Raw genomic sequence first — 15,340 nt, forward strand, 5'->3', positions numbered from 1 at the left:
ATTTAAGATTGCTTTATCTAGAAACACTGACCGAGTTTTATCTTGTCTTGTTGCTTACACGTTTATCTCGCGTAAAATAGGGTTACAATCAAGACACCGATGACAAGTGAGTTTCTTACTCATTTAAGAGTATGACAAACTATATGTTTGTACTTTATGATTTCAACATATATATCATAATTTAATGTGACCCGAAAAATAAAATTTCCAAGTTTTGGAAAAAAGGGGCATTTTCACTATAATATCAATTAGACCATCTGTACAAATTCTTTATCCTCGTGTTATTTACATAAAAAACACACGTAATGTATAGTGTGAGTTTGCACGGAAAAGAATTCTGGTTCCATCCAGATTTCGAGACTTATATTGACAATGAAAAGTTAAGTACCCGTCCATGTAAAAATCATGCAAAATTCAGATAAAGTGATTCATGGTGAATAGAAACCCATGGGTCTGACCATTTGTTTAGGGTCTATACATGCTACAATTTCATGAAACAAAAGCCCTTTCTGTAGGGAATGATAACTCTTTTAAAATATTAATTTCAAACACAATCCATATATCTTTTTCCTCAAATATCCAACCTCCCACTGGAAAAATACAAGTGGTTTTGTGATCCGCAAATTTTAAGGTTTCTATGCAGGAAATAGAACAGAAATTGGCTGTTTTTTTTTATATGCATAAATGGCCTTTTACATGATTTGTATACAGACTGCTACTTAAATGTTGACTCTTACAATTCTTTATTTATAGGAATTAAAGATGCATTATAATTTAAGATCTATTTTTGTATTATCTTTGTGATTGACAATTATCGGGGCTGCAAATTTTTTCTTCAATAATGTGAAAGGGGCATGACGTTTTTTTATATTTATGACAGCGGGGCAAAAAGATTTTTTTAAAAGCTATTGATTGCTGTACACCGGACCCTCCCTCAGATAAATATTGCACAGTCCCTTATTGGTGTTTTAAAATAGACAAAGACTGGGCATAGTATAAACAGCATTAAATAGCAAGCGGACATGTTTGAGAACACACATAATTACTTAAACATGGAAACAAGACGATTCAATAATATCCTTTGTGATAAAAAAGAATAAATAAATAAAATCATTGTCCCAAGGGCCTGTGGATTTTCATTAAATCTGCACAAAATTTTCTCAACTTCGTGAAATGATTGCTTCTTCACGAAAAAGACTCATTTAAAACATTTAACGGCTCTTGTCGGGCGTTGTAATCCCTTTTGGGAATCGGCGCTGGAGATATTTTTCGTATTATTATGGGCGTCGAACACCATAAAACCATATTGCTCGTCAACACTGATTCGGATAATTTTCGTATCTGATCGGGAACTGTAATCATTTTACAACGATGTGCTAGATTTTGACTTGTGAATAAATCAAAACAATATTGTTAATTATTATCAAGCTGTAAGATGCCAGGTGGATCCGTCAATGGAAGACCTTTTAAAGAAAGTAAAGACAGCTATTCAAGAACAGGCATTCCATGGTAAGTTTGTTTGTTCTTTACACAACAACTATCAGACTCAGTACAGGATTTCTATGTAAGAACAGCTCTACGTTTAAAATCCTTGATACAGGTATCAGTTTTCTAGGATCCCACTTTCCCTTCACCGGGGACAAGTGCAGTTTTGGTGTGGGAATGTTGTATGTATTCTACTTTTCCTTTAGAAAGTAGAAAATCTGAAATTTTGAAGGATTTTATTAGTTCAGAAACTAGACTTTAACTGTGGGAAAGTTAATCTTTACCCAAAATTGTTTTAAATCCTAGAACACTGCGGTATGTATGTAATTGTCTGAATTTAGTATTAATTTTCAACTTTCCTCTTTTTATCTGCTAAGTAATATTTCAAATATCGAAACAATATAAAGGAATTGGGTTACAGACAAACAGGGGAAGTTCAGACTGCTATTTGTACAAAATGACTGAAGTTCTTTTCCATATAGGAGAGTTCTTCGTGTTTCATCACTTACCTGTGATTTGGTTTTGGTTGGCAAAAAATCCTTTGAGTGACACAGGGCATAAACTTTAAATCAACATAACTTTTTCAGTTTTTAAGATAATTGAAAAATTCTTTTGGTTCCCAAAATTGCAAATAAAATTCTTTTTATCCATTTTAATTTTTAAATAAATATTCAATAATTAGACTTTATGTGCATGAGATTTTATTTATTACTTTCTATGAAAATAGAGGTTTACAAATAAATATCATTACAAGTTTATTTTTCAAGTAAAAGATTTATAAATCCACATACAAAATATGAATTATTTTATCTAAATGAAACATTTCACAGAACCAAAATTGGATATAAAGTAGCAAAGTTATAACATTTTGAAAATTGGGATTCTAATCATAAACTTTTCAATTGTTTATTCATTTGTTTATTTGCCAACCAATTTGACACTTAATGGTATGCAAATTAGTGAATATGACATCACTAATGAGATTGGCGAACTCTCTTATATGGCAAGAATTGTGTGCAAAATCCAATATATCGACATTTGTTAGTCACTGGTGAGGCATATTGACAAATATGCTGAAGCAAACATTGTGATAATCTTGTTTAATTTAGTTATACATGTATATATAAACAAAATCACTCATGATTTGTTTATCCTTCATTCTTCATCAGATATATTTTTTTGGTTAAAAAACACATATTTTGACTGTAAGCAAAAAACGAAACAATAAACTGGTTTAATGTTATCGAAAAAGGCCATGTGTAAACTTCTACCTCCTGGTATTCTGCTTTCCATTGATATACAATGTAGTCTGAATTTTTCCTCTGTCTTTCTATTTGGTCAGAGGAAATACTTAGCTTTTCTGGAAATATATCTATGGGAGAAGGTGTGATTAACAATGAAAAAAATTCACGATGTTATAGACTATTTAGAAATACCAAAATTATTAAGATATAAATATATTATCAGATTACAAAATGGAATTTAAAGCAAAGCAATATGCCTGCAAAGATTCTGTGATTAGGCAATAAAAGTATTTGTGTTTGTGCTGGTGTACTATTGATCATGATATTGAGAACATACATGTACATGTATATTTTTGTACCTGTATTATGTACTCTTAAATTGTCTAAAATAGTTTTTGGGTGCATAACAAAAAAGAAATGTATTTTTCTCTTGCTTTCATCCTCCCAAGCCAGGGTTGCGAGCCCACCTTTGCTCGAAACCCTGACTTGGGAGGATGAAAGCAAGAGAAATATACACTAGGGGAACAGTGTATTTTTTTAATGAACCTAGGTAATAAAAATTACATGTACCATACAACAGTTGTCTTTAGTTTCACTTTCAAAAACCTCAACTGTTAGTACATGTAGTAACAATTCTAGGGCATCATTTTAGAAGGTTGACACATGTGTTGTAGAGGAGTTGCAAAATCTGTAATGAAACAGTGTATGTTTGTTTTTTTTTATATTCTGAATGGTGGAGCTAGATTTAGAAGCTGCTGTTTGGATGTCCCACATATTCAATTAAAAAAAAGGTCCTGCACAAAATATCAATTACTGTAATATATATTGGACATGTACATATGTACATGTAGGCTTTTAGGGCTTGTCATGTTTTATGTATAGTTCAAATGTTTTCATTAAGGAAACACAACTGCTTTGGCCATGAAGGCAATATTTGCTAAAAATATTATAAACACAGTTACAATGTATCTATATCTTCTTCCTCTGAATACTTAGATACATTTGTAATTCTAAAAATTTATGAGTGATTGGTTATCTTGATTGGTCATTCCAGTTTCTCTCTGTGCAAAATCATTTCCATCCATTAAGCCACTGATGACATGTATAAAAATTATTCAAATAAAAATCTACATAAATGTAGGAACAGTATTATTCACCTCCAGGCTATAGGACTACATTAACTTAAAAGTCCTAAATGGAATTTGGCTTGTGTGATGCCAGTAACAGTAAACCCACATCCAGTGATTATACATTGAAGTCCATAGTCACCATAGTCACAAATCCTCTTGAACTCTTTAATCTCTTATAATATGCACACCTCTTAATAACTAACTATAATAAATTTCACAGGGTGCAGCTTGATATGATCATAGAGGTAAAACCCTGAACAATTGGGATGAAAATTGACACACCACTCAAGCTTGACACAGCTTTAATTTTATTTGCATTTAGACATTTGACATGGGATAAAAAATTTGACCAGAATTTAAGTGGCCTTTAATTCTTAAATGATATTAGCAACAACCTCCAAAATCAATCCCAGGCAGCCTTTCTGTGGGGATATTGCAGACCATGGTACAGTTCCACACAGTACCTTTAACTTTTACTGACATTTTCATAAAACAACAGAATAATGTCTACTTCTAACCACTTTTGGCCCTAAATTCCTTATGAGTTATAACATCCTCAAAAATCAAAATACCAGCCTTCCTTCAGTGGTATGGCAGCATGCAGGTAGTACAAGAGATCAATTGTAGTAAAGTTATTGTCCAAATGATATAAAATGATTGTTTCTAGCCCCTTATTCCTAAATGGTTTAGGTCTTCACCCCCTAATTCAATCTCAGTTAGACCTTAGTGGTATAGAAAATTGTGGAACAATGTCATAAACATCCATATGCTGTTACTGGAGTATTACAGTTAGATTTTATGAAATGCTTGTTTATGGTCCCTAATTTAGGAATGATTGGGCCATAACCCTAAAATCAACACCAACCCTTCTTTCCTTATATTAAACCTTATTAAATTTGATAAAAATCAGCAAATCATGAAAACCAAGTTTCTACAAACAACAATAGGGCCATACCATTTTATGATTTTTAATTGATTCGGGTTATGAAAATGTTCTTGAAAATCATGGGAGTTACACGTATAAATGCCTGTGGTGCATAGAATATTTAGTGCACACTATATGACTGAGGCTGTTTTTTCATTGACAGGAAAAAAATATAAGTCATTCTTAATAAAATTATTTCCCTTTAAACTATGTGATACAAAACAAATAATTCAAACAGATTTTTATAAAGAATAACAATACAAGGCTGCAATGACTTCAATTCAACATGTTAAAGTCTGACTCCATGACCTTTAAAATCCAAAAGAATACTAGATACAAAGTAGACTTTGTCAATTTTTGTCTTATAGTTTGTTGATAGGTAGAGTCTGTTTTTCTGACCTCCTGGGAGGCGATACTACCATGACTGTACTAACTTGTATGTAAGTCATGGACTTCTGTATTTTCTTCTCAGCCATACTTTTCTTATTGTTTAATCATAATAGTGTATGTTCACCAATGTGCATTTTTTTATGCATTTTAGTTTAACAATGCACTGTTTATTTTCTTCATATTCATCTTATTGAACAAAGAGCTTGCAAAAAAATATCCTAACTTCCTTGAAAAGAGCTTTGTGGGGATGTGGTACCAGATAATTTATTGATATAATCAGTGGAACCCAGTCAATAAATGAGAAAGAACAACTTATAGTATATTACAAAGTAATTTTACTTGGATCAAATATTTCTAAAAAATACACAACAAATTTAGACCAGTCAAATGTCTTAAGTCTCATGTTATTCTATAGTGTTCTGTCAGGATGCTGCTGCTTTTTCTGAAAATAGAAAAATAATTAAATAAATACACTTACTCAAAATCTCTCAGGGAATTGTGATGCTGATAAAAGTGAAGTAGCTCAATAAAAATAATGTCTTCATACGCTTCAAACAATATGAAACCTCAAAACCTAATTTTCTGTCAACAAAAATGTTTTGGTTGTTTTTTTTTACAAAGAGTTATATCCTAAAAATATGACTGATCAGTAATTGAGATATACTCAGAGAATACTGAATTTCATTTTTATCCCCAGCTGCTATGCAGAAGGGGACACAGAAATACCGGATAGCATGCAACCTTGCATCAGTCGAAAATTAATGATGTACATGAGCAAAATATTTTCAAATGATTAAATAAAAAAATGTAAGTAGAGGTAAATGTAAATTTTATTTCACATTGATGAATACACATGGAAGTACAAGTGAATAACTGACATAAGCAAAGTACAGCTTTTTAACCATTGGCTACATTTATAACACAACTGCTAATACAAGCTCCCTGTAGAAGCATGGTCCCCAAGCTTGTGTGGTATGAAAGCCCCATATTTTAAGATCGATAATTAGCAAAACCCTGGATTACGGTAGGGGACTGGAAACCTGGACATGTATGATGGGGGTGGGGGTGTTGCTTGAACCCAGAGCTGTGTTAATGTTATGATTACAAGCCTTAACAAATTAGCCACCCTACCCCAGCAAATAAGCAGGTCTTTGGGTACACACTCTCTGGAAGATATTTTGCTGATGTACATATTCACTTTACAACTGGGAGAATTTGTGAATCAAAGATCAATGAGTGAATCCACTAGTCACATTGGCATCAGACAGCTGAGACGTGATACATTATTGATTGTTTAAGTAATGTTTGGCAATAATCAGATAAAGTTAATTAGTCCTTATTTTCATTATGAAAGCAATCTGCTGTTCAGATTTTCTACTTCTTGAAATGAACATGGAACATTTAATTTCTAATATATACATGAGAAGAATAGAATTCAAAAACATCTAACTTTTGTTACCCCAACTTGTACTGATATACTGGTAGATACATGTGCAGTGTTCATTCCAGACCACAACCTTGCGCCATTGGCGCGAATATTTTATGAATGACTCACAGAGTTGAGCATGTGGTACCGGCAGGCACACAGTATTTCGTGAGGCGATCTCTGAATTTCTGGATTTTTTTGGTTCTGTTTCCGGACGCATATCATTTAAAAGCACCAATGACCTTGCCTTGACCGTTTCGTAAAAGCAGAAGACACTTACCCTACCGGTGCACCTCGTCCCAGTTTTTAGAAAAAGTCTGAGTTGCTCATTTGCTTTTGTTACTTTGTATGTATGATTTTAGTTACTTTATGTTCTTTGTTGTGTATGTCTGGTCTTTGTCCCTGGATTACATTCTTTTGATTATCGTTATAATCTTGGTTCCTTACTCTTTCTTAGTAAAGTTAAAAGTTTCCTCGGGTCAAAAACGGTATAGGGAAACTGCAGGTGGTGTGCAGGTGACACGATCGTTTCTCTGATCTTATTGATGGAACCCAGTAAATTTCAGATAAGCTGATTGGCTGAGAAAAAAAAAGAAAAAAAAACGGACTTGGCCGGGTTAGATATGAAAGATTCTAAGTGGATTGATTTACTATTTGAATCAACACAATGCCATAATAAAAAAAAATTCAACATATACTAGTAATTCTTTTTATTCATTTGGAGTTTATGTACATTTGTACCTCTGTTACCTCTCATCTAAAATGAAACTTTAAAGTATTTACAAACCTGAGGTTAACTTATTTATTAATTGAATCTCTCCTGTTATCTAAAAATGACGCCTATCATATTGCCATATTGGCCCCCTTCATTCTGAAAATGACCCCCTGTTTTGCTGTCATGGGGGCCACTGTTGCCTTTTACAATTTTCTGGAATGAACAGTGCATGTATGTTGGGGAAATGCATACAAAAAATTGTGTCCTTTTATAATTGACAGAAAATATGAAATAACTTTCTAATCATGTACATGTATAGAGAAAATATCAAAGACTTAAGACTAAATCTTCTTACTAGTTGCTCCTGAGTCGACTACTGGTTTGCCTTCCACCCACTTAGTTCCTCTGATGAATGATTCTCCTCTCTTTTCTGCATCAGCTTTGAACTCAGGTTTCAGACATCTTCTGACAACTCTGGCACATACATTTGAGTACTGTATATAACTGAAAAAAAACAAAAAAAAAAAAAACAGTTAATAGAGTTTGTCCATGTCATTTACCAACTTCAGTAAGATAAATTTCAGTGTTTAAGTTTTCCAGATGAAAGGTTCACCGGATGAAATGAAGTGTCCTCAATAAGAGTAAATGTAAAGTATGGTTATTTCAAGGACACACGTAAATGAAATTTGAAAGGTTACATGCCTGCATCAGAAATTGAGGGTCCCTGACCTTGGATCAGCCTTAATTTGAACCCTCAAGTAGGTACTATACTGAATTCAAACTTAAACACTTCTTTTTCTTAAAACACCTCCAAACCATTTTCTTCTGGTTGACCTTTCATTTAAGATGCAAAAAAAAAGTCCAGAACCTTTCACCTTTGAAAGTAATTGAATCCCTGCTATATTGTAGTGTCAATACCAGTGCCATGAAAGTATGGACATGATATTATCCAGACATAAAATAGAAAGTCTCCTGAACAGAATCTTATGTGCTATTAATTTGTCATCTATAATAATTTTGATAAAATGTACACATGTACAGGTAAAATATATACGTAACTTGCAAAGATTAAAAAAAACAAATATTGAAAGAGTTTGGGTTACAAATTTTGTACGTGCACCTTCTGAAATCAGAAAACTGATAGAAAATAAAAATTTCAGGGAACATTTAAAAAACTAGCTTAGACATCATGTCATTTTGTAAATATGTACAAACTTCGAGCAGGTAAATGTTATACCATTTTCATAAAACCAAAAAAATAGGCAAAATAGACTTTGGGCACCATGGTACAGGAAAAACTTTTAAAGCTTTACATATTACTTGTTTTGTACAGTACCAATTTGAAATTGAAAGAGGAGCATGTATGTTTGCTGCGCTAGGTTATTTCAAACACTGGTAATGATTCAAGATACCAAGTGCAGTACAACAGAGCAAAAGACTAAATTACCTACATGCACTTTAAATTCAGGGGAAATTCAAAGTAGTAGATATTAGGACAGGGAAAATAATTTATTTTTTTAAAGATATATTTACACTTATGGAAGCCATTGAGCAAAATTACATTCTCCTTCCACTTAATGATTAATAACATCACAATACAGCAGTATTTCTGACATTAAAAGGTTATTCAGACGCAAATCTGGGGAAATGACAAGTGTGAGATTGTGTTTTTTCTAAGGCAGTGGCTCCTAATCCACAAATTCGTGGAAGGAGAGCCTCTTCAGGCTAATTGTCCACAAATGCGGTTTGCGTCATGAACATAAAATCATGACAGAAACACCAAATTTGTTACAAAAATGTTGTTGAACTTGTTCACAAATGTATGACTATGGATGTCATCACGAACTGTGCTCACATTTAATAAACTGAACAGTTTTCTGTTTGTGTTATACACTAGTTTGACTGCATATTTGATAGTGGGAGCAAGCTGTGCTTGAAAATAGAGGTGTTTTATGCTGGTCACACAAAGAATAAGTCACAGAAGTTATGATGGCTGGTGCCAAAGTCGATGCATCGTCTTTACCAGATGTTTAAAAAAAGTAATTAACTCTTGTCCGAAAATATAAAATATAAATATCCCACGTGTTAAAAAACTCATGGAATGTTCTTAAAATTTTAGTTTCTACAAAGAAGGACCGGTGTGAATGGATATTTCTCATCTGCAGTCTGGAATGGCAACATTATGATTTAAAATGTGCTGGACTGAATCATGTGCCTAAACAATCTTTCTCGATGTGCAGACTTTGTTTAAAATAGTCTTCCGAGTTCATTAAATGTGTATTTTGTATTAATTGTGAATGAATTTTAATTATTATTTGTTACGTCAGTTACAATTTAAATTGTAATTTATCATTTTGTATTTAAGAATTTCTCATAATTTCCACATTACCAACATGAATGAACCATTTCTGTCATGATTCCATGTGTTATTGACTCAAACCAGATGTGTGGAGGATTAGCCTATAGAGGCTCCTCGTCCATGGACGAGAAGCCACTGCCTTTTTCTAACTTCCAAAAATTTGGGTAAAAGTTGAACGTGGGTTCATTTGTCAAACACCTGAAACGGATATCAGATTGAACTTGGCTTTAGAAGTCTGTATTTCCATGGAATGAATATAAAATATTTTTATGTGTAAGTATATTATTATCTACTTAAAAATGGTTAATACTCGTTTGTACTGGTAAATGTTTTCAATTTAGTCGCCGGCATGCATAGTTCGATTCCCTAAGTTTCATACTTTCTATAAAAAAATACAACGTCTGAAAGAAAAGGGGAAAAAGCAGATCACTTATGATGTTAAAATATTCATACTTCAGGCCAGCTTGTCTCCAAAATGTTGACATTTTAAAGAAATTATTTGTCCTCGCTTCGCAACTTCTTGTTGGAGGTCAAAATAAACCGGAAGTGACTAATGTCCGAAATGAAAACGGAAAAATATAAGTTCCGTGCTTTGTTAAGATAAAATCTATTTAAGATTTTGAGCAGTTCTTAATATAAGATAACAAGCGCTAAAATAGACCGAAATATTTTGTGATTTTTTTTTATGAAACTTCCTTACATTGACGACACGATGATTTCAAAGAACTGCTAAAAATTTTGGGACCAGATTATCCCCCCAGTCAGCTAGTTTTATTATTCAAAATAACTTTTGTTGTGTGAATAGTTAAAAAAAATCATATGCACTAATATTTATTAACATGCAGAAAAGCTATAAACGACTTTAAGCAACTGTGGCCTCAAACAAAAATAAAAAAGTGATACACAAATTAATGAAATAATACAGTTACCTGCTGTTAAGTGATCCGACGAAAACCCATACAGACCATGGCCACCATTAATATTTGACATGACAGATGATATTCTAAGAGGCAGTGCCTTTTCAGAAACGATCACCTTGACAGTATTAAAGAGTAAAAGCAGTCTACATAAAATGTGTAAAACCAAAAAATCTTTCAGATATAAAAGGTTCGGGTTATGTTATGTAAAAGAATTGTACTGGCTCATGTATCTTTTTAAATATGTTTTGTGCTTGCAAAAAAAAAACCTTTGACGACAGTTCATTGAAATTCAAATTGAATTATCTCCCCTTACAAAAGCCATTTGGAGAATTAAACTGCTAATACATGTATTATGTTTTTAACGTATTATGAAAATTCTCTGGTATTTTAAGACTTGATATTATTAAAAAAAACATACATTATCATTTCAATAGTTTTGGGGCCTTCGTTTTCTAGTGCTGTACGTTTTTGTACCTGTACTGTAGTAACCTTTGCCCTTACAGTGGTAATCCAAAACGTTTCCACAGCCAGGATGTCGTCCGGATGGGAATGGACCAATCCGTCCGTTCTAGAGATCTATCTGGTCCTGTAGAGAATATCGAGACTGAAGGACAGAGACAATTAAAGACGCTTGTAGAAAAACAACTCAAAACTAACACTACCGTCAAACAGTAAGAATCATTGTATACATTAAAATGTAGACTCGCTTAATGACGAAAGCGCTGACTCGTGTTTAATTTACTGTGTACATGTAAGTAATATATAACTTTAGAAAGCTACAACACTTACACGCTACAAGAAATACAACGCCACCTGTTTTATGTGAGAAATAAATCTAGACAAACCCATATGTTCAGATCCAAGTTTGTTTTTGTAAGATCCCCCTTCTTAGGCAGTGTTACAGTACTTACGCCACCAGAAATACATGTTCAGATCCAAGTTTGTTTTTGTAAGAACCCTTTTTAGGCAGTGTTACCGTACTTACGCCATCAGAAATCAGTTCATAGGAAAGGAAATCCTTTCAGAGAAACACCATTATAAATACGTTCATGAATTCCATACACCGTGAAAAAGACGAAAAATACAACTGTAGCTGTATCCATTGATATTTGGCTTTCCGTTTCGTGGTTGAGCATTTATATTGTAAAATCGGGCCATATATATATTAACCGGAAGTACTAGAAGTTACGTTTATTCTAAAAAAAATCACAGTTTACTTCAAATTTTACTCCCACGTTAGCGAGTGTGTTGCTTACATTTTAGTATATGCCATTGACGAAAATTGTAGACATATTAACTGGAATTACTAGAAGTCAAGTCTGTTTATTTGACAGCAACAAAATCACATACAGTTGACTTCAAAATTGTGTTCCCTGATTAGTGAGTATTTGCCTTCATTTTATTATGTCATTGGCGAAAGTTATATACCCAGCAAAATAAAACTATTAATCTTTTTTTTTTTTAAATCTGTTGCATATTCCTCTTCTGATCACAGACAGCTAGCACAAAGCCGGAAGTTTACACATGGAACCCTGTTTAAACCATCCACTGACGACGTTGAGGGGATAGTCAATCTCTCCGACTTCCGGGCTTTAGAAGAGACTGACAACAGAGTTACAGAGCTGAGATTATGCGGCCTCACGGATGACGAGATCAGGTTAAAAATTGGATCTGAAGGAAATGTCGAGGTATTACTCTCATAAAATTAAAAAAAGGAAACTATGAGGTTACTTTACAAACCATAATGTTAGATATGGAAATTTGTTAGTAATCATTAAAAAATCGTAGGTAGGTCCTCATAGGGGACTCTATTACTGTAGACAAATCAGCGGGCTTTCTTTTGGAATTTATGCATGAATCTACTAATTTTTGCCTACTTTTCTAGGTATCTTCAAATTGAAGCGCTATCACACTCAGTGTTGTACATAAAGCCACACACGTCTTTAGTTTCATTTGTTTTAGATGCTCAGTACAATCATAAAGAAACCAAGACTTGGTCGAGAGCCGTCGTATTTTCAAGTCAAACTGAAAGAAATCGATAGAAAAATAGAAGAGCACAAGAAATCCTTAGAAAAACCGGATATTTTTTCTGGGCAAACGTCACTGGGACGTCATGCGATGGACTTAGAAAAATCACTGGTGCAAGATCATGGAGAAAACAAACAACTTAGTAACATGTTGTTGAAAACCCGGACCAAGGAGACATCTGACGCTTACCCACACCCTAACGATCCGATGAACCACATACCAGAAATCTTTAACGAACTCAACACTAATAGTTTTGGGAAACGGAAAAATAGCAAACGAAAGGAAATGCTCGAATCTGAATCATGCACTAATTATTTAATGGACGAGTCTTCCATGGCAGTTGGGTCCGAATCTTGTTCGGAAGTTATTGGTTGTAAAACTAAAGAAGAGTCCTTATCTTGTATTTCCTTATCGAACATATCCGTAAAAACACACAATGATATATCAATACAAGAGGAAAAACAATGCATGAAAGCATCCGCGTGTTCAAGTGACGTGGTTGATAAAAGTGTAGACAAACAAAAAGTGATAAAACACCTGGTGTCTCAAGTTCAGAAGTCGGAGATATTAACTAACAAACTTTCTGTTGAGGAATTACGGAAATTACCCAAGTTTGCAGATTATGAGGCTGGCAACCCAAACAAAGTATGAACTTAGTATTACTTAAAGGTAGAAATGAAATAAAGGGAATCAAGGGTTAGAGTGACATTCAAAACCCGAATGTCAAGGAAATATAAACAGAATAAAACGCAATAGAAATACATGTAGACACTAAATGATGCATCAAAAGAATAAAATTTTAACGTCTCGCGCAACACAACATGGGAGCATGGGTGGTTGGGGTATTGCAAGGTACTATTGATAAAATGCCACCACTGATAAATCATTGTAGATATGGTTATTAAACTCTTCAAAATTAGGAAGTCACAATGCACAAAGAACCACATGGAAAAAATTGAAATAAAGGAACTACACTGACTTTATTTACTATGTGCTTCGGTTGGGTAAAAGCCTTCTAATTTTCTATAACCGTCATCTTTGATTTAATAATCAGGCGAAGAAAACAACAAGGACTTGAGTAGTCTACTGTATGTTGTATTACATGTTTCCCATTTGCCTCAGTTCTTTATTTGAAGAGATGGACTCGAAACCTTGAATTTTGAAGATTGGGTTATGATTTTTCGTTATTATGTCAAGATTTTGAATGATTTTCAATAATCTAATGAATCAATTCATGTTTGAAATTAATGAAGTTTGAAATTAATGATTTTTTTCTTCAGAATAACCTGGATTTTTATAATTTTCCGTTTTAAGGATGGACATTTTTATCATTATTTCTTTATTGCAGGTTTCAAACGTTGAAAAATCAACGTTTGAAACCTACATGAAGAAGTTCAAATGTTTACACTCAAATGAGAACATAATGCAGATTTACAGTTATATACTCTAGTTTTTAGTCTACTCAATCGGTACATTTTCCAGGTTTTATACATTAAGAATCTACCAAGCAAAGTTACTGAGAATGAACTTGGTTCACTGTTCCTGAGATTTCAAAAAGATAATGAACCACCTTTGTCATTCAGAATCATGACCGGAAAAATGAAAGGACAGGCTTTTGTGACATTTAATGGTGAGTAGTATGTTAGAATGCATATTTCAGGAAACTTTGGTAAAAAATTTACCATGACAACTCGGCCAGTCTTGAAGTAGTAATGAACTTCTTAATAAGTTCTTATATTCAAGCATGCTATATGACCAGACAAATGGTTATATTATGTAACGAAATAAGGCAATATGATTTTCGTTTGAGAAATGCGTTCGGTAGGACTCCCATTTAGATATGCATAAATGCAGTGTAGGTTTTCTTTTCTTTTTACTACCCGAATAATGCATTCTTTACTCAGAGTTACGAGTCCTTTCTTTTCCTATCGATACTTCTTAGTAGACTTGTAATACTGAATAATATAATTAAAGGCCCGGTATTAATCAAAATTATTATTATTAAAGCATCCTCAAATATTTCGTGACCTTCACGAGGTTTGTTATGCATGAATTGTAACAAGCAGACAGATTCCTTTTTGGAATGTTGTGTATAATAATACAATCTACTTACAGCGCTGGTGTAATTATATAATGAATAGTGTCTAGATTGGTAACAGCAACGTTTGTAACATTGACAATTTATTATTCCAGATACAGAAACAGCAGCGAAAGCCTTAGAATTACTAAATGGTTACAAACTTAGTGATAAACCTATTGTTATACAGTATGGTAGAAATAAATGATCAAATCTTCTCATTTTTTTCTGATATTCATATGGTTACAGTGCACTTATGTTCCTGGCTTAAGTTTATTTTGGTGGAAACGCCGTATGCTAGTAAGTAAAGCGGCTCTGCTACCACAAGTTTATGAGGAAAACAGTTGACTTAAGTGTACTGAGTTTCATTCAAACTAGTTACTTATTATTTTTTGCATAACAGGAAGACAAATGTTTGATTTAATGTATTGCAGGGGGTCTGACGTCAATTTTAGTATTTACAGCATGACGTCTGAACCTCTTCAAATATCTTGCGTTTATCCTAACTATAGTAGATGTTTCTTGCTTAGATTTACCACTTTTCCACTTGAAAGTTGACACATTTGTAAAAAGTTGTTCCCTCAGATAATTTTTATTTATTTAACGTCATAATATTCATTTTTTTATACAACAAAAAACAA

General features: G+C 33.1%; 2 protein-coding genes across 2 annotated transcripts; one reads left to right on the forward strand and one right to left on the reverse strand.

Annotated features, from left to right (window-relative positions):
• Positions 1–1,301: 1,301 nt before the first annotated feature.
• On the forward strand, positions 1,302–14,920 carry LOC148604711 (RNA-binding protein 41-like). The gene is made up of 6 exons (XM_088548344.1): positions 1,302–1,509; positions 11,098–11,265; positions 12,090–12,282; positions 12,557–13,267; positions 14,105–14,252; positions 14,816–14,920. Exons 1-6 carry the CDS (start codon positions 1,436–1,438, stop codon positions 14,905–14,907), a joined length of 1,386 nt encoding a protein of 461 aa, XP_088404470.1. The 5' UTR covers positions 1,302–1,435; the 3' UTR covers positions 14,908–14,920.
• Positions 5,493–10,234, reverse strand: LOC148604712 (ATP synthase F(1) complex subunit epsilon, mitochondrial-like). The gene is made up of 3 exons (XM_088548347.1): positions 10,128–10,234; positions 7,671–7,819; positions 5,493–5,616 (listed from the first exon to the last, which is right to left on the reverse strand). The coding sequence occupies exons 1-3, from the start codon at positions 10,157–10,159 to the stop codon at positions 5,597–5,599; spliced, it is 201 nt and encodes a 66-aa protein (XP_088404473.1). The 5' UTR covers positions 10,160–10,234; the 3' UTR covers positions 5,493–5,596.
• Positions 14,921–15,340: the final 420 nt, after the last annotated feature.

The sequence above is a fragment of the Perna viridis genome, chromosome 10 (genome assembly GCF_037379345.1).
Source record: "Perna viridis isolate PV_CMFRI_1.1 ecotype Kerala chromosome 10, ASM3737934v1, whole genome shotgun sequence".
Lineage (NCBI taxonomy): Eukaryota > Metazoa > Mollusca > Bivalvia > Mytilida > Mytilidae > Perna > Perna viridis.

Excerpts from the sequence above, each read along its gene's own strand:
- LOC148604712 (XM_088548347.1), bottom strand. The coding sequence starts at position 10,159 with ATGTCAACATTTTGGAGACAAGCTGGCCTGAA. Across the intron at positions 7,820-10,127 it reads TGGAGACAAGCTGGCCTGAA|TTATATACAGTACTCAAATG; the intron begins GTATGAATATTT and ends GTTTTTTTTCAG. Across the intron at positions 5,617-7,670 it reads AGTCGACTCAGGAGCAACTA|AAAAAGCAGCAGCATCCTGA; the intron begins GTAAGAAGATTT and ends TTCTATTTTCAG.
- LOC148604711 (XM_088548344.1), top strand. The coding sequence starts at position 1,436 with ATGCCAGGTGGATCCGTCAATGGAAGACCTTTTAAAGAAAGTAAAGAC. Across the intron at positions 12,283-12,556 it reads GATCTGAAGGAAATGTCGAG|ATGCTCAGTACAATCATAAA; the intron begins GTATTACTCTCA and ends CATTTGTTTTAG. Across the intron at positions 13,268-14,104 it reads AGGCTGGCAACCCAAACAAA|GTTTTATACATTAAGAATCT; the intron begins GTATGAACTTAG and ends TACATTTTCCAG.